General features: G+C 42.1%; 1 protein-coding gene across 1 annotated transcript in view; it reads left to right on the top strand.

Annotated features, from left to right (window-relative positions):
- Window positions 1–3,038: 3,038 nt before the first annotated feature.
- LOC134355037 (calcium-activated chloride channel regulator 1-like) overlaps window positions 3,039–27,051 on the top strand; it is a 91,867-nt gene continuing 67,854 nt past the window's right edge. The window contains exons 1-5 of the mRNA XM_063064712.1: window positions 3,039–3,244; window positions 3,417–3,560; window positions 18,453–18,603; window positions 19,834–19,942; window positions 23,393–23,558. Of these exons, the coding sequence (XP_062920782.1) occupies window positions 3,080–3,244; window positions 3,417–3,560; window positions 18,453–18,603; window positions 19,834–19,942; window positions 23,393–23,558 (735 nt within the window). The 5' untranslated portion in view covers window positions 3,039–3,079. The remainder of the gene's footprint in view (window positions 3,245–3,416; window positions 3,561–18,452; window positions 18,604–19,833; window positions 19,943–23,392; window positions 23,559–27,051) is intronic.

Genomic DNA, 27,051 nt, shown 5'->3' with positions numbered 1-27,051 from the left:
AGTAATAATACTCATCTATCTGTGTTCCATCTGCCACTACTTTGCCCATTCCCAGAATATGTCTAAGTCCTTCTGCTTCCGCAAAACTACCTGTCCCTCCACGTATCTTCATATCATCCACAAACTTGGCCAAAAAGCAATTAATTCCAAAGTCATTGACATATAATGCGAAAAGAAGCAGTCATAACACTGACCCCTGTGGCACACAACTAGTCATCGCAGGCAACTAGGAAAGGCCCACTTTATTTCCACTCTGGGCTTTCTGCCAGTCAGCTAATATGTCTCCTGAAACACCAGTGGGTCTTATCTTGTTAAGCAGCCTCATGCGTGGCACCTTTTCAAACCTTCCACAGTGAGAACTGAGGCTTTTATCTGAAAATTCAAATAAGCAACACCATCTGACTCTCCTATGTCTATCCTGCCTCTTACTTCTTCAATGAATTCCAATGGATCTGTCAGGCAAGATTCCGTTTTATAAAACTATGCTGATTTTGGCCTATTATGTCATGTGCCTCCAATTACTCCAAATCTTCATTCTTAGTAATAGACTCCAACATCTTTGCAGCCACTGAAATAATGCTAACTGGCCTATCATTTCCTCTCTTCTGCCTCCCTACCTTCTTAAATAGTGGTGTGATAGTTGTAAATTTCCAGTATTCTGGAACCATTCCAGAATGCATTTATTCTTGAGAAATCATTACTAATGGTCCTACAATCTCTTCCTCTACATTTTACAAAACCTTCTCTGTAGTCCATCTGGTCAAGGTGACTTATCTATCTTCAGACTTTTCAGTTTCCCAAGCACTTCCTCCTTAGTATTAGCAACAATACTCACTCCTGCATTTCTGATCTTTCTTCCACAGTGAGAACTGAGGCTAAATTCTTATTCAATTCATCCTCCATTTCATTTCCCGGCCCAATATCCACTCTCATCTCTCTTTTACCCATTGTATATCTGAAAAGTACTTTTTAAAAAATCTATCCTCTTTTATATTATTATCTAGCTTACCTTCATGTTCATCTTTTCTCTCTTTATGGCTTTTAAATGATAATTAATTTCATTGTATGTTATGATCTACTGTGAAAAATAAAGCTAATATTCCTCTTAGATTCTACCACTTGGCAGTTCATTCCACTATGTGGAAAATAATTTCCTCATCACTTTTGATTATTTGGTCAAATAAAATTCTATCAATGAAAATGGCTGAAATTGCAGGGGTCTAGCAACGGGTGATATATCAGAGGCAAAACTAAAGTTTTGCTTTTGGTTAAGAGGGGCTCTAAAAATAAGTCAGAAAATTATAGGCTGGTGAGCCTGACATCAGTAGTGGGAAAGTTATTGGAAGGCATTCTGTTCAGACATACAAGTACTTTAATAGACAGGGACAAAGTAGGAATAGTCAACATAGCTTTAAGCATGGGCACTCCTGTTTAAAAATATTTAGAGTTTTTTTTGAGGTAGTTACCAGGAATATTAATGAAGACAAGGCAGTGGATGTCATTTACATGGACTTTAGCAAGGCCTTTGAGAAGGTCATGCATGGGAGGTTGGTCAAGAAGGTTCAGTCACTTGGCATTCAAGATGAGGTAGTAAATTGGATTAGACATTGGCTTTATGTTTAAAACCAGAGCGTGGCTGTAGATGGTTGCCTCTCAGACTGGAGGCCTGTGACTAGTTGTGTGCCACAGTGATCAGTGCTGAGTCTGTGCTTGTTCATCATCTATATCAGTGATCTGGATTCTAATGTGGTAAAGTGGATCACCAAATTTGCAAATAACACTGACAGGGATCACCAAGTGCACAGCAAGGAAAACTATCAAAACTTGCAATGGAATCTGGTCCAGCTGCAAAAAATACACAGAAAAATGGCAGATGGAATTTAATGCACACCAGAGTAAGGTGTTGCACTTCAGGAGGACCATCCAGGGTGAAGGGCTTCCACGGTGAGCGGTAGGCAACTGAGGAGTTTGGTAGGACAGAGAGATCTGGAAACACAGATCCATAATTCCTTGAAAGTGGTATCACAGGTAGTCAGGGTTGTACAGAAAACTTTTGGCATATTGGAGTGCACATATCAAAGTAATGACTAGAGGAATTGGGATGTTATGTTCAAATTGTATAAGATGTCGGTAAGACTGAATTTGGAGTATTCTGTGATGTTTTGGTCACCCACCAACAGAAAAGATGTAAATAAGATTGGAAGTATGCAGAGAATATTTACACTAATTTTAACTGGACTTGAGGACCTGTGTTACAGGGAAAGGTTGAATAGGATAACACTTTATTCCAGAGAACGGAGGTGAATCAGGGGAAATTTGACAGAGGTACATGAAATTCTGAGGGGTATAGATAGGGTAAATGTAAGCAGGCTTTTTCCACTGGGGTTGGGTGAGACTACAACTAGAAGTCATGGGTTGAGGGTGAAACGTGAAATATTGAAGGGGAACATGAGGGGAAACTTATTCACTCAGAGGGTGGTGAGAGTGTAGAACGAGCTGTCAGTGCAAGTGGTGGATGCGGGTTTGATTTCAACATTTAAGAGAAATTTGGGCAAGTACATGGATAGGAGGGATATGCTCTGAGCATAGTTTGATGAAAGTAGGCAGATTAATAGATCCGCACAAACTAAGTAGGCTGAAGGTCCTGATTCTCTGTTGTACTTTTCCATGACTCAATGATGGTATGTCTCTCCATCTGTTCTTCTGTTTCCTTCAGGACAGAAATACCTGAATTGCAAGGAGGATCTACCTTCTCTATTTCACCTACAGTACATAATTTTCCTCAGGTTCTCACACCTTAAACCTGAGAAAGGTCACAAAGCAAGTTGAATTTGTTTCTCACGGAAGGATTATGCTTAGGTTAATTTCAGAATGACCTATTCTTGCAGCTCTGTCTAAGATAATTGCTTGTTAAGTTAAAATTGCTGATGCTGAAAGACTGTAATGTGAGAAATTCTGAGCCAATGTCCAACCCCTTTTGTGCTGAGAGTATAAAATTTAATTTATTACTTTCAATTTGCTGTCAAAGGTGCATTCACTGGCACAGGAAGTGAGTGGAGTGGAGCAAAACTTCAGTGCAATGATCGTTCTGCGAAAAACCTTTGCCTTGGTGTTCAACTACCTCCTCTGTGTTTATGTTGGGAGCAGCTGTGGAATACATGTGGTGGATAATGGATACAAAGACATTGTGATTGCAATTAAACCAAGTATTCCATACGATGAGAAGCTTCCTAAAGAAATCCAGGTAAGATCTAAAATGAATTCATATCTGTTGCTTTGTGTCAAGGTTATGTTGTCTTACCTTGAAATTAGGATTTGATGACAGGAGTAAGAGTTAAAAGAATGTGTCCATAATTGCTCTGGTATCGTAATTAAAATATAATGAGACATTGATTTTAAACTCCTCTTTCCTTTAGGCGATGATGATTGAAGCCTCCTCCTTCCTGCATCAAGCTACCAAACAGAAGCTCTATTTTTCAGATGTTAAAATCCTTTTGCCTAAAACCTGGCCAGTTAGCTCCAGCTTGGTTCAAAGACCAACTAATCAATCGTATGAGAAGGTAAGAACAAAGAAATCAGAGAGTGATAGTAAATGGTTGTATATCAGATTAAATAATGGTAGAGAGCTCGTATCTAGTTGCCCAGGGTTCAATGCTGAAATAGACGTGTTGGATAACATTTATAAATTTATGGATGAAGGAGTGGCAAAGTGTGAGAGGGTGATAATGTACGCTGATGTAGATGGAGCTGCTGAATAGGCAGCAAGTTACAGGTGAAGTGAAAGACTGAAGTATATACAATATAACACCAATTCTCTGCTGTCTAATGATTCAGAAATCAAAGAAACAGAGAACCTACAGCACAGTACAGGCCCTTTGGCCCACAAAGTTGTGCTGAACATGTCCCTACCTTAGAAATGACTAGGTTTACCCATAGCCCTCTATTTTTCTAAGCTCCATGTACCTATCTAAAAGTATCTTAAAAGACTCTATTGTATCCACCTTCACCACCGTTGCAGGCAGCCCATCCACGCACTCACCACTCCCTGCGCAAAAAAAAACTTACCCCTGACATCTCCTCTGTACCTACTCCCAAACACCTTAAACCTGTGCCCTCTTGTGGCAGCCATTTCAGCCCTGGAAAAAAGCCTCTGACTATCCACACGATCAATACCCCTCATCTTATACACCTCTGTCAGGTTACCTCTTATCCTTCGTCACTCCAAGGAGAAAAGGGCAAGTCCACTCAACCTGTTTTCATAAGACATGCTCCCCAGTCCAGGCAACGTCCTTGAAAATCTCCTCTGCACCCTTTCTGTGGTTTCTACATCCTTCCTGTAGTGAGGCGACCAGAACTGAGCACAGTACTCCAAGTGGGGTCTGACCAGGGTCCTATATAGCTGCAACATTACCTCTCGGCTCCTAAATTCTATTCCGCGATTGATGAAGGCCAATGCACCGCGTGCCTTCTTAACCACAGAGTCAACCTGCGTAGCAGCTTTGAGTGTCCCATGGACTCAGACCCCAAGAACCTTCTGATCCTCCATACTGCCAAGAGTCTTCCCATTAATACTATATTCTGCCATCATATTTGACCTACCAAAATGAACTACTTCACAATTACTTGGGTTGAATTCCATCTGCCACTTCTCAGCCCAGTTTTGCATCCTATCAATGTCCCGCTGTAACCTCTGACAGCCCTCCACACTATCCACAACACCCCCAACCTTTGTGTCATCGGCATATTTATAATGCATCCCACCACTTCCTCATCCAAGTCATCTATAAAAACCGTGAAGAGTAGGGGTCCCAGGACAGATCCCTGAGGCACACCACTGGTCACCGACCTCCATACAGAATATGACCCGTCTACAACCATAATGGTTAAATCCTAACCGTCTAAATCCTAATGGTTGAGCACCTGGCTCACTGATGATGTTTCCCTCCCACCACCCCACCCCACCCCCAAAACTCACCAGTTCCCCCTCTGTTCTCCCTTCAACTCATCAGATTATCAGTTTCTGTGTTCCATTAAATGTACTGGAATCCTTTTTCCTGTGCTCTCTTTATTCTCACTGGGGTCCCATTTCCAAAGCTCCCTTGCACTGCACTGAACCCCAGTTCTCTTGAGACATAATATTTTGTCCAGTGCTCCCAATGTGGCCTCTACACTGTTGAAACCCATCCTAGACTAGGAGACTGTCTCATCAAGTACCTCCACTCCATCTGCCAAAAAAACAGAATTTCCCAATAGCCAAACATTTTAATTCCGATTCCTATTCCGAAATGTCATTCCTTGGTGTCCGCTTGTGCCACGAGGAGGCCATTCTCCGGGTGAAGGTGTTGCACCTTATATGTTTCCAACCTGATGTCACGAACATCAATTTCTCCTGCCAGTAAAAAATTTTCCTCTTCTCTCCTTCTATTCCCCATACTGGCCTTTTCTCTCTTCTCACCTGTCTATCATGACCCCTAGTTTCCCTCCTCCTTCCGTTTCTACTGTGGTCCACTCTCCTCTCCTAGCAGATTCCTTTCTCTCTATCCCTTTCCTACCCACCTGGCTTCACCTATCAACTTCTAGTTATCCTTCTTCCTCTAAACCCAACTTTCTACCTTTTTATTTTGGCATCTTATCCCTTTCCTTCCAGTCCTGAAGAAGGGTCTTGGTCCAAACCTTTGACTATTTATTCATTTCCATAGATGCTGTCTGACCTGCTGAGTTCCTCCAGCATTTTGTGGATGTTAGTAGCTGGCATGCATTAATAGATGGAGGTGTTCATCAGCTTGTCTGCAGAGACCAGGTGATCATTTTGCAGAGCACCTGTACTCTGTCTGCAGTGGCTACCACAAGTTTCCAGTTGCATGTCATTTTAACTCTCCTTTCTACTCCAACACTGTCATCAGGCTCCTCCATTACTACAGAGAGGTCAAACATAAATGAGAAGAACAACTTAAATCCATAGATTTACACAGCATAGAAGTAGGCCTTTTGCCCAACTCATCCCTGCTGACCAAGATCCTTTCAATTGTTAACTATCCAAAAAAAGGGTGGTGGTGTTGTGAATAATGTGGAAGGTTGTTAGGTTACAACAGGATATTGTGCTTCCGATATTCGATACTGGTGTACACAATTATGAGAGGCAAAGACAGAGAGAACAGACTTTCCAGGGCAAAAGTGGTTAATATGAGGGGGCATAATTGTAAGTTGATTGGAGGTGTGTTTAGTGGGAAGGTCAACAATAAGTTTTTAGACAGAGATTGGTGGATGTATGGAATGCAATACCTTGGAAGGTGTTAGAGACAGATATATTGGTGACATTTAAGAGACACCAAGGTAGACTCATTGATAAAAATAGGTGGGTTATATGGAAGGGAAGGGTGAGATTAGTCATAAAGAAGTCTAGCACAGAAACAGACCCTTTGACCCATCTTATCCATGTCAAAACCATTTAAGATGCCCACTCCCATCAACTTGCACCAAGATCATAGTCCTCTATACCCCTCTTATTCAGGTACCCATCCAAACTTCTCTTAAACACTTAAATTGAGCTCACATGTACTACTTTTGCTGGTGGCTCATTCTACACTCATGCCCCTCTGAGTGAAGAGATTTCCTTATGTTTCCCTTAAACTTCTCACCTTTCACCCTTAATACATGACTTCTGGTTGTTGTCCCACCCAGCCTCAGTGGAAAATGCCTGTTTGCATTTATCCTAACTATATCCCTTATATTTTTGTATACCTCAATCAAATCTCCTTTCAATCTTCTACATTTGAAAGAAGGCAGTCCTAACTGATTCAATCTTCCCATGTAACTCAGATCTTCCCGACCACACAACATCCTTGTAAATTTTCTCTATACTCTTTCAACCTTGTTTACATTTTTTCCTCTAGGTAGGCAACCAACCCTACACACAACACTCTATATCAGGCCTCACCAACATCTCATACAACATCAATGTAATATCCCATCTCCTGTACTCATTTTTTTTTTATGAAGACCAATGTGCCAAAAGCTTTCTTTATGACCTTATCTTTCTGTGACTCACTTTCAATGTATTATGGTCCTGCATTCCCAAATCCCTTTGTTCTTCCACACTCCATTGCCCTACCATTCATTGAGTAAGACCTACCCCGGTGGGTTCAACCAAAGTGCAAAACCTCACAATTGTCTCTATTAAATTCCATCTGCCATTTTTCAGCCCACTTTTCCAGCTGATACAGATCCTACTGCAAGCCATGATAGTCTTCAACACTGTCACTACACTCCTAATCTTGGTGTCATCTGCAAATTTGCTCATCCAGTTAACTACATTATCATCCAGATCATTGATATGGATGACAAACAGCAAAGGACCCAGCACTGATCCCTGCAGCACACCACGAGTCACAACCCTCCAGTCAGTGAGGCAACTCTCTTCTACCACTCTGGAATCTGCCATAAAGCCAATGTCTAATCCAATTCATTATCTCATCCTGATGCTGAGTGACTAAGCAGTTTTGACCAACCTCCCATGCAGGACCTTGTCAAATGCCTTGCTAAAGTCCATGTAAACAACATCCACTGCATTCCCTTCATCCATATTTCTGGTAACTTCCTTGAAAATCTCTATATGATTGGTTAGACGTGACCTACCATGCTGACTACCTTCAATCAGTCCATGTCTATCTAAATACTTATATATCCAATCCCTTCAAATTCCATTACTTTCTCACAACTAATGTCATATCACTGGCCTATAATTTCCTTCTTCAAACAGCACCAGAATATTGGCAATCCTTCAGTTCTCTGGTACCACTCAGTCCATAAGACATAGGAGCAGAATTATGCCATTTGGCACATCAAGTCAGCTCTGCCATGTAATCATGACTGATCCAATTCCCTTTCAGTCCCAATCTCCTACCTTTTCCCTATATCCATTCACACCCTGAACAATGACGAATCCATCAAACAATGCCTTAAATGTACATAAAGACTTGACCTCCATAGCTGCCTGTGGCAAGGAATTTCACAGATTCACCACTCTCTAGCTAAAGAAATTCTTCTCATCTCTATTCCAAAAGGACCTCCCTCTATTCTGAAGGTGTCCTCTGGGTTTAGACTCCCCACCATAGTAACCATCTTCTCTACAGCCACTCTATCAAGGCCTTTCAACATTCGATAGGTTTCAATTAGGTCACCCCTCATTCTTCTGAATTCTCGTGAATACAGGGCCAGAGCCATCAGATTTCTTCATATGACAAGTCATTCAATCCTAGAATCATTTTCATGAACCACCTTTGTACCCTCTCCAGTTTCAGCACATCCTTTCTAACATAAGGGGCCCAAAATTGCTCAGGAGAAGCCTCACTGGTGCTTTATAAAGTCTCAACATTACATCCTTGCTTTTATATTCTAGTCCTCTTGAAATGAATGCTAATATTGCATTTGCCTTCCTTTCCACAGACTCAGTCTGCAAAATAACCTTTACAGAATCCTGATCAAAGACTCCCAAGTCTCTTTGCACCTCTTTTTTGTACTTTATCTCCATTTAGAAAACAGTCACCCCTTTCATTTCTTCTATTGAAGTGCATGACCATACACTTTCCAACACCCTATTTCATCTGCCAGTGCTTTGCCCATTCTCCTCTCTCTCTGTATCTTGTTTTACGGCGGTTGGCATCCAGCTTAATGGTGCATTACTGCCACCCTCTGCTCCAGAATGTGCACTAGACATACATTCTAAATCCCTTCACCCAATCGCGCGTGCGCACACACACACACAAACCTACAGTTCACCCTCCCATCTTTGACCATCCTAGTACCCTATTCCTGTTTATTCGTCATATTCTATAAAAAACCCCTGTACCCCTTAAAAGCGCTAAAAATACCCAGACTTGTGCTCTCACCCATGCCCAGCAACCCTTTTAATGTGAATTCCTGCATCCCCAACTCCCTTAATTTATTTCTCATCATCTCTCTCTGTATCCCATACTTCCTGCAACTCAGAACTACATGTTCTACTGACTCCTCTTCCTGACATTCCTCACACAATCCTGTCTGGTGTTTCCCTATCATTTTCAATGTTTTGTTTAATGCACAGTGCCCCAGCCTTAACCTAGTCCACACAATTTCCTCTCTTCTGTTTCCATTACCTACCCTAGTAACTGCAACACTCTTTTGTATTTGATATAAATGCCTCCCTTTCGCCTCCCTGTCCCATCTTTCTTGCCATATTCGGTTGACTTTTTCCCAGATTACACACTTAATCTCTGCTTTACTGATACTAATGTGCATTTCCACATTTTCTTTCTTTAATGCCCTCTTTGCCAACTCATCCACCCTCTCATTCCCCTTCACCCCTACATGTGCTGGAACCCATAGAAATTTTACCTGACCTCCCTGATTTGCAATTCTTGTAACTAACTGAAGGACTTCATAAAGTACATCATGCCGACTGTTTGTGTGAAAAGACCTTAAATTTGCTAGAACTGAGGATCAATCTGAACATATCAATGCTTTGGCTTGTCTGGCTTTCTGCACCCATTGCAATGCAACCAACACTGCCAGTATCTCCACTGTAAACACCCCTAACTTATTAGATGTTCTTCTGCTGATTCCAATTTCTTTCGCTGATTCCAATTTCTTTTGCTGGTATTACCACCCCAAACCCTGTTACTCCTGTTTCAGGTTCCTTCGCACCATCCATATAAATGTCAGTATAATCACTATACTTTTCCATCACATGATAGTTAAATGCATTTACCAAATCTGTTTTATATCTTTCTTTCCTTTTTACCTCTAACAAATGCCAGTCTATGTCAGGCCATACAAGCTTCCATGGAGCTACAACCGGATAAACTACTGAAGGACTTATCCTCAGATCAAATACTCCACATTCTTTCGCGATATCATTCCCTACCCGACTAAAGGTATCCCTCTGAAACCTCCCATTTTCCCAGCACTCCTGCAACACTCCTTTAGTAGGGTGAGAATCATTGTGCCCCTGCAAGTTAGCCCAGTAGTTTGCCATCAGTTGCATCCTTCTTAGTTCCAAAGGCATCATTCCCATTTCTACCTGTAGGGCTGACACTGGTGACGTTTTAAAAGCCCCACTGCACACTCTCAAGGCCTGAGCCTGAATCACATCCAGTTTCTTTATAAGAGACCTAGCTGCTGATCCATATACTATATTTCCATAATCCAATACAGATCTTACTAAAGCCACATACATTCTCTTCAAAGCTGAACAACTTGCTCCCCATTCCCTACCAGTCAAACATCTCATCACATTTATTACTTTTTTACATTTCTCCTCAACTTTCCTGATATGGTCTGCCCATGTTAATCGTGAAACAAATATAACTCCCAGAAATTTAAATGATGCAACCCTTTCTAATTCAACCCCATACATCCTTAACTTCTTCCCTACCTCAACCCTTTTCCTGGTAAAAAATACAGTTTGAGTTTTGTCTACTAAAAATCTACATCCCCAATCATAACCCCACTCCACCACTTCATCAATTGCTTCTTGTAGTTTCCTGATTATATGGTCCATGTTCCTGCCTCTTTTCCACAAGGCCCCATCATCCGCAAACAGTGACCTACCTATATCCACTGGTACCTTTGTGAAGACATCATTGATCATAATGATGAAAAGTAACAAAAAATCTTTAATCCAATTAAAAACTCTCCCACCAACCCCCATCTTGTGCAGTTTAATTAATAATCCTTCCTTCCACATCATATCATAGGCTTTTTCAATGTCAAAGAACACTGCCACTACTGACTCTCTATTTGCCTGGGCCTTCCTTATTTCAGTCTCTAATATAATCACTGAGTCCATGGAATTCCTTCCCTTTCTAAAACCACTCTGATAACTTGCCAGCATTCCCCTTTTCTCAAGCTCATACGATAACCTTTCTGTTATCATCCTTTCCATTATCTTACATATACTTGATGTTAATGCAATTGGTCTGTAGCTAGTGGGTTTTGACAGATCCCTTAATATTCCCACTCTTTGCCTCCTGCCAATCAGCCAATGCTAGTATGTTTCCTGAAATATCTTGGGCTTATCTTGCTTTAAGTCTCATGTGTGACAACTTGTCAGAGGCCTTCCGATTCTCCTTTACCTATCCTGTTTGTTATTTCTGGAAAGTATTTCAACAGATTTATCAGACAAGATTTTCCCTTGACGAGAGTCCTTAAAGAAATAAAGGATTAGTTTGAGTAACCTAATTGCAGTAAGATTCCAGAATTCCCCCAAGGGCATAAGATGTTCTTTTTCATTTTCAATCAGCTTCAATCTAATTTGAAATGATTCACTTCACCAGATTTTCAAAAGATCAAAGAAAATTATCAAAGTACATATGTATCACCATGTACAATCCTGAGATGTATATTCTTGTGGACATACTCAATAAATCTATAGAATAGTAGCTATAACAGGATCTATGAATTATGTACTAACTAGTGCTTTCAACCAGAGTGCAAAAGACAACCAGCTGTGCAAATGCACAAGGAAAAAAACAATTATTTTAAATAAATCCTGGAATCATTTTCATGAATCTCCTTTGTACCATCTCCAGTTTCAGCACATCCTTTCTAACATAAGGGGCCCAAAATTGCTCAGGAGAAGCCTCACTGGTGCTCTATAAAGTCTCAACATTACATCCTTGCTTTTATATTCTAGTCTTCTTGAAATGAAAGCAAACATTGCATTTAGAAACATAGAAAATAGGTGCAGGAGTAGGCCATTCGGCCCTTCAAGCCTGCACCGCCATTTATTATGATCATGGCTGATCATCCAACTCAGAACCCCGCCCCAGCCGTCCCTCCATACCCCCTGACCCCCGTAGCCACAAGGGCCATATCTAACTCCCTCTTAAATATAGCCAATGAACTGGCCTCAACAGTTTCCTGTGGCAGAGAATTCCACAGATTCACCACTCTGTGTGAAGAAGTTTTTCCTAATCTCGGTCCTAAAAGGCTTCCCCTCTATCCTCAAACTGTGACCCCTCGTTCTGGACTTCCCCAACATCGGGAACAATCTTCCTGCATCTGGCCTGTCCAATCCCTTTAGGATCTTATACGTTTCAATCAGATCCCCCCTCACTCGTCTAAATTCCAAGGAGTACAAGCCCAATTCATCCAGTCTTTCTTCATATGAAAGTCCTGCCATCCCAGGAATCAATCTGGTGAACCTTCTTTGTACTCCCTCTATGGCAAAGATGTCTTTCCTCAGATTAGGGGACCAAAACTGCACACAATACTCCAGGTGTGGTCTCAGCAAGGCCTTGTACAACTGCAGTAGTACCTCCCTGCTCCTGTACTCGAATCCTCTCGCTATAAATGCCAGCATACCATTCGCCTTTTTCACCGCCTGCTGTACCTGCATGCCCACTTTCAATGACTGGTGTATAATGACACCCAGGTCTCGTTGCACCTCCCCTTTTCCTAATCGGCCACCATTTAGATAATAATCTGTTTTCCTATTTTTGCCACCAAAGTGGATAACTTCACATTTATCCACATTAAATTGCATCTGCCATGAATTTGCCCACTCACCCAACCTATCCAAGTCACCCTACATCCTCTTAGCATCCTCCTCACTGATAACACTGCCACCCAGCTTCGTGTCATCCGCAAACTTGGAGATGCTGCATTTATTTCCCTCATCCAAGTCATTAATATATATTCTAAACAACTGGGGTCCCAGCACTGAGCCTTGTGGTACCCCACTAGTCACCGCCTGCCATTCTGAAAAGGTCCCGTTTATTCCCACTCTTTGCTTCCTGTCTGCTAACCAATTCTCCACCCACACCGATACCTTACCCCCAATACCGTGTGCTTTAAGTTTGCACACTAATCTCCTGTGTGGGACGTTGTCAAAAGCCTTTTGAAAATCCAAATATACCACATCCACTGGTTCTCCCCTATCCACTCTACTAGTTACATCCTCAAAAAATTCTATGAGATTCGTCAGACATGATTTTCCTTTCACAAATCCATGCTGACTTTGTCTGATCATTTCACCGTTTTCCAAATGTGCTGTTATCACATCCTTGATAACTGACTCCAGCAGTTTCCCCACCACCGACGTTAGGCTAACCGGTCTATAATTCCCCGGTTTCTCTCTCCCTCCTTTTTTAAAAAGTGGGGTTACATTAGCCACCCTCCAATCCTCAGGAACTAGTCCAGAATCTAACGAGTTTTGAAAAATTATCACTAATGCATCCACTATTTCTTGGGCTAATTCCTTAAGCACTCTAGGATGCAGACCATCTGGCCCTGGGGATTTATCTGCCTTCAATCCCTTCAATTTACCTAACACCACTTCCCTACTAACATGTATTTCGCTCAGTTCCTTTCATCTCACTGGACCCTCTGTCCCTTACTATTTCTGGAAGATTATTTATGTCCTCCTTAGTGAAGACAGAACCAAAGTAATTATTCAATTCGTCTGCCATGTCCTTGCTCCCCATAATCAATTCACCTGTTTCTGTCTGCAGGGGACCTACATTTGTCTTTACCAGTCTTTTCCTTTTTACATATCTATAAAAGCTTTTACAGTCCGTTTTTATGTTCCCTGCCAGTTTTCTCTCATAATCTTTTTTCCCCTTCCTAATTAAGCCCTTTGTCCTCCTCTGCTGAACTCTGAATTTCTCCCAGTCCTCAGGTGAGCCACTTTCTCTGGCTAATTTGTATGCTACTTCTTTGGAATTGATACTATCCCTAATTTCTCTTGTCAGCCACGGGTGCACTACCTTCCTTGATTTATTCTTTTGCCAAACTGGGATGAACAATTGTTGTAGTTCATCCATGCAACCTTTAAATGCTTGCCATTGCATATCCACTGTCAATCCTTTAAGTGTCATTTGCCAGTCTATCTTAGCCAATTCACGTCTCATACCTTCAAAGTTACCCCTCTTTAAGTTCAGAACCTTTGTTTCTGAATTAACTATGTCACTCTCCATATTAATGAAGAATTCCACCATATTATGGTCACTCTTACCCAAGGGGCCTCTCACAACAAGATCGCTAATTAACCCTTCCTCATTGCTCAAAACCCAGTCCAGAATAGCCTGCTCTCTAGTTGGTTCCTCGACATGTTGGTTCAAAAAACCATCCCGCATACATTCCAAGAAATCCTCTTCCTCAGCACCTTTACCAATTTGGTTCACCCAGTCTACATGTAGATTGAAGTCACCCATTATAACTGCTGTTCCTTTATTGCACACATTTCTAATTTCCTGTTTAATACCATCTCCGACCTCACTACTACTGTTAGGTGGCCTGTACACAACTCCCACCAGCATCTTCTGCCCCTTGGTGTTACGCAGCTCTACCCATATCAATTCCACATCTTCCCGGCTTATGTCCTTCCTTTCTATTGCATTAATCTCTTCTTTAACCAGCAACACCACCCCACCTCCCCTTCCTTCATGTCTATCCCTCCTGAATATTGAATATCCCTGAACGTTGAGCTCCCATCCCTGGTCACCCTGGAGCCATGTCTCTGTGATCCCAACTATATCATAATCATTAATAACAATCTGCACTTTCAATTCATCCACCTTATTACAAATGCTTCTTGCATTGACACATAAAGCCTTCAGGCGCTCTTTTACAACTTTCTTTGCCCTTATACAATTATGTTGAAAAGTGGCCCTTTTTAATGCTTGCCCTGGATTTGTTGGCCTACCACTTTTACTTTTCTCCTTTGTACTTTTTGCTTCTACCCTCACTTTACACCCCTCTGTCTCTCTGCACTGGTTCCCATCCCTCTGTTGTGAACTAACCTCCTCACGCCTAGCCTCTTTAATTTGATTCCCTTACCTTCCTTACCACAAACTCAGCCTGCAAATTCACCTTTAGGGAATCCCGAACAAGGACTCCCAAGTCCCTTTGCGTCCCTTTTGTATTTTCTCTCCATTTCAAAAACAGTCACCCCTTTCATTACTTCTATTGAAGTGCATGACCATACACTTTCCAACACTCCATGCATCGGCCAGTGCTTTGCCCATTCTCCTAATCTGTCTAAATGCTTATGTAGCCACGCTACTTCCACAAAACTATCATTTCCTCCTCCTATAGGCTGAAAACTTGGCAACAAAGCCATCAATTCTATCATCCAATCATTGACATTGTCAGGACACTGGAGCAGGGATCCAATCACACAGCCAGTACTGTGCACACAGGGATATTAATTGAGTAACAAATCCCAAGTTGCAAACAGAGTCAACATCAAAGTTCAGGCAGAGATCAAAACATCCAGAGAAATCCAAAAACCAGAATCAGGAAACAGGCAGAGTCAATATTCAGATGGACAGAATATAGATACAAATACTGGAAAGGCTCAGGAAAATTCACTGACACAAGTGAAAACACAGGACTAAAATACACTGAGCAATAAACAGAGGCAGATAATAGGTGAAGCACAATGAGACACAGGTGGTAGCAATACAGGTAATAATGAGAAACAGATGAGAGATGGAGAACAGCAGAAGCACATGGCAATACAAAACCACAGACTGACAGCTAGGGGGAAACACACAAAAAGACAGAGTCCAACTGTAGGTACTGACAGACATATTATGTAAAAAGAATCGGTCTCAACACAGACACCTGTAGAACACCACTAGTCACTGGCAGCTAGTCAGAAAAGGCTCCCCTTATTCCCACTCCTTGTCTCCTGCCAATCAGCCACTGCTTTATACATTCTAGATTCCTTTCTGTAATACCATGGGCTCATAGGTTGTTAAGCAGCCTCATATGTGGCACCTTGTCAAAGGCATTCTGAAAATCCAAGTACACAACATCAACTGATTCTCCTTTGTCTATCCTGCTTGTTACGTCTTCAAAGAATTCCAATGGATTTTCAGGCAATATTTCTTCTTGAGGAAACCATGTTGACGATGGCCTAGATTATCATATGCCTCCAAATACCCTAAGACTTCATCCATTATAATCGACTCCAATATCTTCCCAATCACTGAGGTCTAGCTAACTGGCCCATTGGTTCCTTTCTTCTGCCTCTCTCCCTTCTTGAAGAGTGGAATGACATATACTATTTTCCAGTCTTCCAGAAGCATTCCAGAATCTAGTGATTCTTGAAAGATTATTACTAATGACTCTATGATCTCTTCAACCACCTCTTTCAGAACTTGGGGTGTATACCATCTGGTCCAGGTGATTTATCTACCTTCAGAATTTTCTGTTTCCCAAGAACCTTCTCTCTAGTTATGGTAACTTCACACTCTTCATGCCCCCCTGACACCTAGAACTTTGACCACACTGCTAGTGTCTTCCACAATGAAGACTGATGCAAAATACTTACTGAATTCATCTGTTATTTTGTTGTCCCCCATTACTACCTTCCCAGCACTGTTTACCTGCAGTCCAATATCCACTCTCGCCTCTCATTAACACTTCATATATCTGAAGAAACTTTTAGTATTCTCTTTAATATTACCGGCTAGCTTATTTTCATATTCCATCTTTATCTTCTGAATGACTTTTTAGTTGTCTTCTGTTGGTTTTTAAAAGCTTCCCAATCCTCTGACTTCCCAATATCTTTTTTTCTATTATAATGCCCTCTCTTTGGCTATTGTGTTGGTTTTGACTTCCCTTGTTAGCCATGGTTTAGTTATCTTTCCTTTGGAATAATTCTTTCTCCTTGGGATGTATATATCCAGTGCCTTCTGAAAGGTTTCCAGAAATTCCAGCCATTGCTGCTCTGCCATCATCCCTGCCAGTGTTCTTTGCCAATCAATTCTGGACATCTCCTCTCTGAAACCTCTTTAATTCCATTTACTGCACTGTAATACTGATATATCTGACTTTAGCTTCTTCTCAAATTTCAGGATGAATTCAATCATATTATGATCACTTGCCCCTAATGGTTCTTTTAATTTACGCTCTCTAATCAAATCTGGTTCATTGCGCCCAATCCAGAATATCTGATCCTCTAGTGGGCTCAACCAAAAGCTGCTCTAAAAAGCTTTCTCATAGGCACTCTAGATACTTCCCTCATGTAATCCAGCAACAACCTGATTTTCCCAATCTAACTACATGTTGAATCCCCCCTTGACTATTGTAACTTTGCCCTTTTTGGCATGTATTTTCTCCTGCTGTAATTTTTAGGCCATATACATAGTACTGTTTTGGAGTCTGTATATACAACTCCCATCATGGTCCTTAAACCCTTGCAGTTCCTTAGCTCTAACACAAAGGAGGATTTTAAGTATCTCTGCTCAGACTCTAGCAATTTCTGTACTTGTCTCCTGAGTATTGAGTATTGTGAACAGTTTTGGACCCCTCATGTTAGAAAAGATGTGATGGCATTGGAGATGGTCCAAAGGAGTTTCACAAGGATGATTCGAGGAATTAAAGGGTTATCATATGAGGAACGTTTGATGGCTTTGGGTCTGTACTCACTGAAATTCAGAAGGATGAGGGGGGATCTGATTGAAACCTTTCGAATGTTGAAAGGCCTAGACAGAGTAGATGTGGAAAGGATATTTCCCATGGTGGGAAAGTCTAGGACAAGAGGGCACAGCCTCAGGATAGAGGGGCACCCTTTCAAAACAGAGATGCGGAGAAATTTCTTTAGCCTAAGGATGGTGAATTTGTGTAATTTGTTGCCAAGTGCAACTGTGGAGGCCAGGTCGTTGGGTGTATTTAAGACAAAATTTGATAGGTTCTTGATTGGACATGGCATCAAAGGTTACAGGGAGAAGCCTGGGAGCTGGGGTTGGAGAGGAGATAGAAAAAAAGAATCAGCCATGATTGAATGGCGGAGCAGGCTCGATAGGCCAGATTGCCTAATTCTGCTCCTATGTCTTATGGTTTTATGGTCTTATGGGTCAGAGGGAACAACTTCTCAGGCTCTAGTGACTTATACACCCCAATTTAACTCAGGGTAACAAACACCTCTGCTTCTGTCATCTGTGCAAGATTCATGAAGTTGATGCCATTTTGTCTCACTTCTACAGACTCTGTTGATTTCCAGAGTAAATGTAGATGCAAAGTATTCATTTAAGATCAACACCATCTGTTTTAGCTCTAAACATGCATTACCATTCCGGTCTTCCAAAGGACCAATTTTGTCCATTGTAATCATTCTGCTCTTAGCATGTCTATAGAATTCCTAAGGATTCTCCTCCACCTTGTCTGCTAGAACAACTTCATGCCTTCTTTTAGCCCTCCTGATTTCATTCTTAAGTGTTCCCTTGCATTTCTTCACTTCCATAAGCACATCGTTTGATACTGCTTGCCCATACCTGCTATGCACCTCCTTTTTTCCCTTAACCAAGTCCTCGATACCTCTTGAAAACAAAGGTTCCCTACAACAACTGTAGGGAACCTTTGTTTTCAAGAGGTATCTTTACCTTTTATTCCGATGGGCACATTGTGCACAGTGTAACTATTACAGGGATTTTCACATTGAAATGTGGAATTGTCTTTCACAGGCAAACATAATTATTGCTGAACCCAATCCTCTGCATGGAGACACCCCATACACCCTGCAGTATGGAGGATGTGGGGAGAAGGGCCATTACATTCACCTTACACCAAACTTCCTACTAAATGACAGTCTGGTTCAAGTTTATGGCAAAAAAGGTAAGTTAACATCTTTAGAGCATCTATTTTGAAGCTGATGGAATTGTGTCTTGGATTTCCAGTGACAACCTGGAGAAACAAAGAAGAAATTAGCGGTTTTGTGAAAAATTTATGCCTGTTGGTACATGAAATGAGCACTTATAAACTACACTTTGTTCAGGTGGGTGACAGGAGAGTAAGGGTGGAGTTGAGGGGGGGCTTGACTAGGACATGAAAAGTGGATCAGGGATGTGGAAATACTAATGGTGGTAATCTGAGAGCCAGCACGTCTCACTGGGCCAAATCTCCTCTTCAGAGAAATGAGACATATCACTGCGGTATTTAAACATTCAGAAATGTGATTTTTTATAGCAGTGAATTAAAGTATTACACTGGAAAAATGCACTTTTTTGGTGGATGTCAGGAGGATTATGTTGGAGTTGCTGGGTGTGAATAAAGTACACGATAGATGAATTGGGAATATGATAAATGTTAGTAATCTAGGTAGGTGATGGGACTTAGATTTAGATTTCTTTATTATTATCCACATGTACATCAAAACATACAGTGAAATGTGTCATTTGCATTAACAGCCAACACAATCTGAGGATGTGCTGGAAGCTGCCCTTAATTAACACATTCCAAGACCAACTTGGCATGACTCCCCACTATGTTCAGCAGTGCAACAGTACAACACGAAGTCAATACTTAACAAGCAATAAAAATGAAACAAACACCTTTGTCAACACCCCTCCCTACTATGTGCATGTGAGTGTGCGCGCACGTGCGCACACACACACGCACACACACACACACCCCCCTTCAACCCCAGACAATAAGGTTGGAGTTGATCAGTATGACTGGGGCATGTGAGAAGTGGATTGGGATTGGGGAAATACTGATGGTATTCATCTGAGACCTGGCATAGACACAACGGATAAAATGGCCTTTTCCTATGTTATAGAAATAAGAGATAGGAGAAATATCGTACCAATAGCTAAATGTTCTGAAAAGTGATTGTTAACAACTGCAAGGAGTTTGTACACTCTCCCTGTGACTGTATAGGTTTCCTCCTGCTGCTGTGGCTTCCTCCCACATTCCAAGGGTGTGTGGGTTAGTAGGTTAATTAGTTGTATGGGTTAATTGGACAGTGCAGGCCTAATGGGACAGAAGATTACGCCACTGTGCTGTATCTCAATTTTTTTTTAAATTAATGCATTGTATTGAACAAATACACTTCTTTTCCTATAGAACGAACATTTGTTCATGAATGGGCCCACCTCCAGTGGGGCGTATTTAATGAATACGATGATCAGGTGCCCTTTTACAGATCTAGTGATGGAATCGTTGAGGCAACAAGGTGAGGCACTTCAAATTAAGTTTTTGGTGGCCTTGATGAAGATCTTCATATTCCTACTAGCTGTATATGAAGTTCCAGAAAACTGGAGAATAGTCATTATTGTTCCTTTGCTTAAGAATAGCATTTGCTAATCTAGCAAATTATAGGCAGGTGAGCTGCACATCAACCTTGGGGAAGCTATTGGAGAGGATTCTTAGGTATAGGATCTACTCATTTTTGGAAAAGTGTGGATTTATTAAGGTAGTCAGCATGACTTTGGGTAGAGCAGACCAGGTCTTATGAACCTGAATCAGTCTTTAGAGGAGGTGACCGAGGTGACCAAGGTGACTGATGAAGGTAGGGCAGTGAATGTTGGCCATGTGGATTTTAGTTAATCAGCAACACACTGACAAAGTGCTGATGGTGGTAGAGCAAGTTCCCAGGAAAGAGCAGCATTTTGTGTGTGTTGTTCTGGAGTTTAGCAAATCTTTTGACAAAAGCCCTTCATGGTAGTCTGATCCAGAAGATTAAGACACAATGGGATTCATGGAGATTTATAGTTTGAATTCAGAATTGGCTTGGCCAAAATGGTGGCGATGGAGATTTTTGAGGAGCAGAGAAAGATGATTGATCATGGTAGGGCAATAAATCCTGTCTAAATGGACTAGAAATTTCACTGTTTGGAAGTCTGTGAGTAGTGCTGTTCTGCAGGGATCAGTGCTGGGACATCTGTCATTTAAAATCTATATAAATGACTTGGACTGGATCCCTGTTAAGACCCCAGCAATCTCCTTTCTTTCCTCTGTCAATAATCTAGAATAAATACCATCCATGGGGATTTATCCACCTTGATGTTCTTAAAGAGACCTAACACCTCATGCTTCTTGATATCAAAATGCTCTAGAATATTCACATACCCCAGGCTGATCTCACAATCTTCCAAGTCCTTCTTCTTGCTGGATACTGTCTCAAAGGATTCATTTAGTATCTCCCCCACTTCCTCTGGCTCCTGTATGTTTCTACCTTCTACCTCTTGGGAAGTCATGTTACACCTGAATAAAGGCTTGGTTGGGTCAATTTGGGAATATTGTGTGCAGCTCTGGTCACCACACAAAGGAAGGCTTTGGAGAGGATGTGGAAGACATTTGCCAGGATGTTCCCTGAATCATCTATAAATGTAGGTTGGAAAATTCAGATTATTTTATGTGAAGTTGACCAGATAGAAGTATATAAAACTATGAGATTGTCATGGTCCGGTCGGTGAAGTCCGCATTCCGGTACACTGTCCGGTCCATGGACTCAGGACTCTGAGTCTTCCAGCTGTCCCTTGTTTGAGTTAATCATAGGCACCTGATTCCCATCTTTGAGCTTGCAATATAAGTAGCCTTGGGATTGATTGTGGGCTGCTGGTTTGTCCTCTTTAGAGCAACCTGCTGATGGAAGGCTAGTAGTACCATTTGTGATCTCTTGGCCTGGTTGGAGGACCACTGCTTCATGGAGCTTTGTTGCCACTTGTTGGATTCATCTTTGTGGTATGGATTTGGCTGTTTCCTGGGCCAGCTGAGTGGCTGCCAGCCACTCTAAGCTAGGTAGGGATCTGGCTGTTTCTGTAGCCAGCTGAGGTTGCTGGCTGAACTAAGACTTGGAGCTTCCCTGAAGCAGAGATAGAACTGTCTGTTGTTCTTTGGTGTTTGTCTCTTCTTGTCCTTGTCTCTGTGGGGTAAGCCAGACCATTTCGTGATTGCCCTGTGGGGGGATCTATCTTGTCTTGTCCTTGCCTCTGTTGGGTAAGTCTGACTGTTCTGCTGTTACCTGATGGAGGGACCTGTCCCACCTTGGTGTAGAGATGAAGTTGAGTCCTGGCTTGAAGGATAAGTCCCAGCTCTATGTTGGTGTTCGGTTCCCAGTCTGTGTCTGAGCTCCAAGACCCTGAGCCTTGACGACCCCGCAGCCGAGCTCAAGACCCGAGACCCTGAGCCTCGATGACCCCGCAGCCGAGCTCAGGACCTGAGACCCTGAGCCTCAAGCCTCAAGAGCTAAGACCCGAGCCTGTCTCCAAGCTCAGGCCTCTGGACCCCAGCCACGTCCTGTCCTGAATCCATGTTATGACCTTGCCTAGTTCTGTGGTCTGAGCCTGAGGCAAGACCCAGGTTCTGGGTCCTTGTCCAGTCTTAGGCTTGGAGTCCAACCCTTGTCTCCTAGTCCATGGTTCTTAGTCCTGGTCCTGCTTTCCCTAGCCCAAGTCTGCGTTCTTGTCCCTGCTCCTTGACTGAATCCTGTCACGTCCCTACTCTAGTCAAGTCCTGTTCATTGTACTTCAGTGTCTGTGTCTTGCATTTGGGTCTGTTCCCAGCACCCCATGTGACAGATGAACAGACAAGTTACACAAGAGACCCTGTGGATGGTGAAACCTAGACACACACAAAATGCTGGAGGAACTCAGCAGGTCAGGCAGCATCTGTGGTGAAAATGAAACAGTTTATATTTCAGGCCGATGTTGCCACAGATAGCTGTGGAGGCCATGTCATTGGATATACTTAAAGTGGATGTTGATAGGTTCTTGATTCAAAACTATGAAATTAAAATTACAAACACAAAAATCTGAAGATGCTGGAGTCCAAAGCTATACAGCAAGCCAGGTAGCATCTATGGAAAAGGGTAAGCAGTTGAAGTTTTGAGAGCAAAATTGATGAGTTCCTCCAGCATCTTGTGTATGTTGCCATGAAATTAGAATAGAGATAAATAGGAATCTCTTTAGCCAGAGGGAGATGTATCTGTTGAATCATTGCCACACGCAGATTCATTAAGTATAATTAAAGTGGAGATTCATAGGTTCTTGATGAGTAAGAACACCAAAAGCCACGAGAAAATGGGGTTGAGAGGGATATTAAAAGAGCCAGGATAGAATACTGGAGCAGACTTGATGGGTCATATGGCTAATTCTGCTTCACTGTCTTGTGGGACACCTTTATTGGACATGATAAAGTGTCTTGGCCAAAACCATCCAAAGTTTACATCCCTGCATAGATACTGCCTGACCTGTGAGTTCCTGAAGCATTTTGTGTGCATGTTGCATAGATAAGGTAGATTGTCACTCTTTTCCAAGGGTGAACATTTCAATTAATAGAGCACAGATTTAAGGTTTGAGGGAGAACATTCGAAGGGGATGTGTGAATTAAGATTTTTTACACAGAATGGTAGGTGCCTAGAATACTTTGCAGGGAAACTGGTAGAAGCAGATACAATAGTGACCTTGGAGACAGGAGGGCATTGGAGGGGATAGAGATCATGTGCAGACAGATGGGATTTGTTCCTGTGCTGAGCTCTTCTGTGTTCTATGTGTACCTCCCACCTGAGGGAAATTCCAATTCTTGGCCTTTTCTAATAAAGCTGGAAACAATTTCTCAATGGTTAATTATAAAACTGTCACTCAGAAACAAATCTGATTTATTTTTGTTATTGGTCTTTCAGGTGTTCAAAGGAGGTAGAAGGACTGGTCAAAGATTGTAGTGAAGGTGACTGTTTAGACTGTACCATTAATAAAAAAACAGGATTGCCAGATGGATATTGTACATTTTATCCAGAGAAGAACCAGAGTACACCATCTTCAGTAATGTATAATCAAGGACTGAAAAATGTAAGTGGAGTTACCAGACTGCATTCTGAATGTTGATGAATTTCTGTACCAGTGATTGTTCCTCAGCCACAGTTGATCACGGTAGAGCATCGTCAAAGTAATATCCCAGGTCAACCTAACTTCAGCTGCTTCAAAATCGGGTTTATTACTTGAATTTCAAATTTATTGTCATTGAACTGTATACATGTGTACCCTGCCAAGCAAAACCATGTTGCTCCAGACTAAGGTGTACAACACAGTACATGTAACTTACACAGAACACAAAGTAGTACTACCACAAATAAATTAACAAATAATAAAATGTATTCCAGAAGATTGAAACTTGGCATAAGGTGCATTTACAACACAAGTCAAAAAGAAAGTTTAACGATATTGATGTTTCATAAGTGATGAGAACATGTTGGTAGTAGTGAGTTCAACCATCTCCCAGGGAAAGACTGTTTCCCATCCTAACAGTCCTTGTCCTAATTCTCTAGTGCCTCCTGCCTGATGGTAGGAATCAGAGTTTGTGGGACAGGTGGGAGGTACTCTTGACAATGCCAAGCACCTTGTATACTCATAAGTATTCCAGATGACTGGAAGAGAGACCCCAACCATCATCTTAGCAGTCCTCGCGATCCTTCGTAGGGTCTTGCGGTCAGGTGACTTGTAATTCTGGTAACAGATAGTGATGCATTTTGTCAGGACACTCTAATGGTGCTCCAGTAAAAGTTGATTAGCACTCTGAACAGCAGCAGACCAAGCATGCAGCCATAGGGTTTGGGGGGGCGGGGGTGGTTGGTGGTGCTGGAGCTAGAGGTGTTGCTGCCAACACAGACTATCTGTGGTCTTTGTGTCAAAAAGTCCAAGATCCAGTTACAGAGAGAGGTGCTGAAACCCAACAAGGCCAGATTACCCATCAGCTTCCAAGGGATGATTGTATTAAACACCAAGCTGAAGTCAATAACCAGCACCCTGGTGTATGAGGCACCATTTTCCAGGTGGGATAAGGACAGAGGCTATTAGCATTGACATTGGTGGCGAAATTTGTCGTTTTGCAGCAGCAGTGCACTTCAATACCTAAAAATTGCTATAAACATAAATCAATATTGAAAAAGAGGTAAATAGTGAAGTAGTGTTTATATGTTCATTTCAAAACATGAAGATGGGGTGGAAGAAGCTTGTCCTAAAATATGGAGTGTGGGTCTTCAGGCTCCTGAACTTCTACCTGGAGGGTATAATGAGAAGTGGGGCATGTCTTACACAGTGAAAGTTCTTAATGATGAATGCACCTCCTTTAGGCAGCACTTTTTGAAGATATCCTCTATTCAAAGTTCAAAGTAAATTTATTCACCAAGTACATATATTCCACCAGATACTACCCTGAGATTCATTTTCTTGTGGGCATTCACAGAAGTGTAGTGGTTAGCACAGCGATTTACAGTACAGGTGACCCAGGATCAATTCCCTCAGTTTGTACATTCTCCCCATGAACATGAGGGTTTCCTCCCACAGTTGAAAGATGTATCAGTTGATAGGTTAATTGGCCATTGTAAATTGTCCTTTGATTAGGCTAGGATTAAGTCAGGGATTTGCTGGGTGATGTGACTCAAAGGGTGAGAGGGCCTATTCTGTGCTGTGTCTCAATAAATGAATAAAGAAACACAGTCAATGAAAGACTGTACATAAAGACAAACAAATTATGCAAAATCAAAGTAATTAATTAATATCAAGAACATGAGCTGCAGAGTTCTTGAAAGTAACTCTGTATTTTGTGGAATCAGTTCAGTGTTGTGAGTGAAGTTATTCACTCTGGTTCAGGAGTCTGATGAGTGATGGGTTATAACTGTTCCTGACCCTGGGGGTGTGGGACCTAAGGCTTCTGTATCTCCATCCTGATGTCAGCAGTGAGAGGAGAGCATAGACTGAATCGATTATGAATGCTGCTTTCCTGCAACAGTGCTCCTTGTAGATGTGCTCAATGGTGGGGAGGGCTTTACCTCTAATGGACATTACAAACATAGAAAACCTACAGTACAAACAGGCCCTTTGGCCCACAAAGCTGTACTGATCATATCCTTGCCTTAGAACTACCTAGACTTAGCCAAAGCCCTCTATTTTTCTAAGCTCCATGTACCTATCCAGGAATCTCTTGAAAGACCTTATCATTTCTGCCTCTACCACTGTCGCCGGCAGCCCGTTCCACGCACTCATCTCTCTCTGCGTAAAAAAAAAACTTACCCTGACGTCTCCTCTGTACCTGCTTCCAAGCACCTTAAAACTATGCCCTCTCATGCTAGCCATTTTAGCCCTGGGAAAAAGCCTCTAACTATCTACACGATCAATGCCTCTCATTATCTCTATTGGGTCACCTCTAATCCTCTGTCACTCCAAGGAGAAAAGGCCAACTTCACTCAACCTATGGCATGCTCCCCAATCCAGGCAATGTCCTTGTAAATCTCCTCTGCATTCTTTCTATGGTTTCCATGTCCTTCCTGTAGTGAGCTGGCCAGAACTGAGCACAGTACTCCAAGTGCGGTCTGACCAGGTTCTTATCTAGCTGCAACATTACCTCTCGGCTCTTAAACTCAATCCCATGGTTGATGAAGGCCAATGCACCGTATGCCTTCTTAACAACAAAGTCAAACTGCATAGCAGCTTTAAGTGTCTTATGGACTCGGACCCCAAGATCCCTCTGATCCTCCACACTGCCAAGAGTCTTACCATTAATGCTATATTCTGCCATCATATTTGACCCACCAAAATGAACCACCTCACACTTATCTGGGTTGAACTCCATCTTCCACTTCTCAACCCAGTTTTGTATCCTAACAATGTCCCACTGTAACCTCTGACAGCCCTCCACACTATCCACAAGACACCTTTGTGTCATCAGCAAATTTACTAACCCATCCCTCCACTTCCACATCCAGGTTATTTATAAAGATCACAAAGAGTAGGGGTCCCAGAACATATTCCTGATGCACACCACTGGTGACTGAGCTCCATGTAGCATATGACCCATCTACAACCACTCTTTGCCTTCTGTGGGCAAGCCAGTTCTGGATCCACAAAGCAATGTCCCCTTGGATCCCATGCCTCCTTACTTTCTCAATAAGCCTTGCATGGGGTACCTTATCAAATGCCTTGCTAAAATCCATATACTCTACATCTACGGCTCTACCTTCATCACTGTGTTCAGTCACATCTTCAAAAAATTCAATCAGGCTCATAAGGCATGACCTACCTTTGACAAAGCCATGCTGACTATTCCTAATCAGACTATGCCTCTTCAAATGTTTGTAAATCCTGCCTCTCAGGATCTTCTCCATCAACTGAAGTAAGACTCAGTGGCCTATAATTTCCTGGGCTATCTCTACTCCCATTCTTGAATGAGGGAACAACATCCACAACCTTCCAGTCCTCCGGAACCTCTCCTGTCCTTATTGATAATGTGAAGATCATCGCCAGGGGCTCAGCAACTTCCTCCCTTGCACAGTAGTCTGGGGTACAT

This window comes from Mobula hypostoma, chromosome 12 (genome assembly GCF_963921235.1).
Source record: "Mobula hypostoma chromosome 12, sMobHyp1.1, whole genome shotgun sequence".
Taxonomy (NCBI): Eukaryota; Metazoa; Chordata; class Chondrichthyes; order Myliobatiformes; family Myliobatidae; genus Mobula; species Mobula hypostoma.
This window is presented reverse-complemented; position numbering and strand designations above follow the sequence as displayed.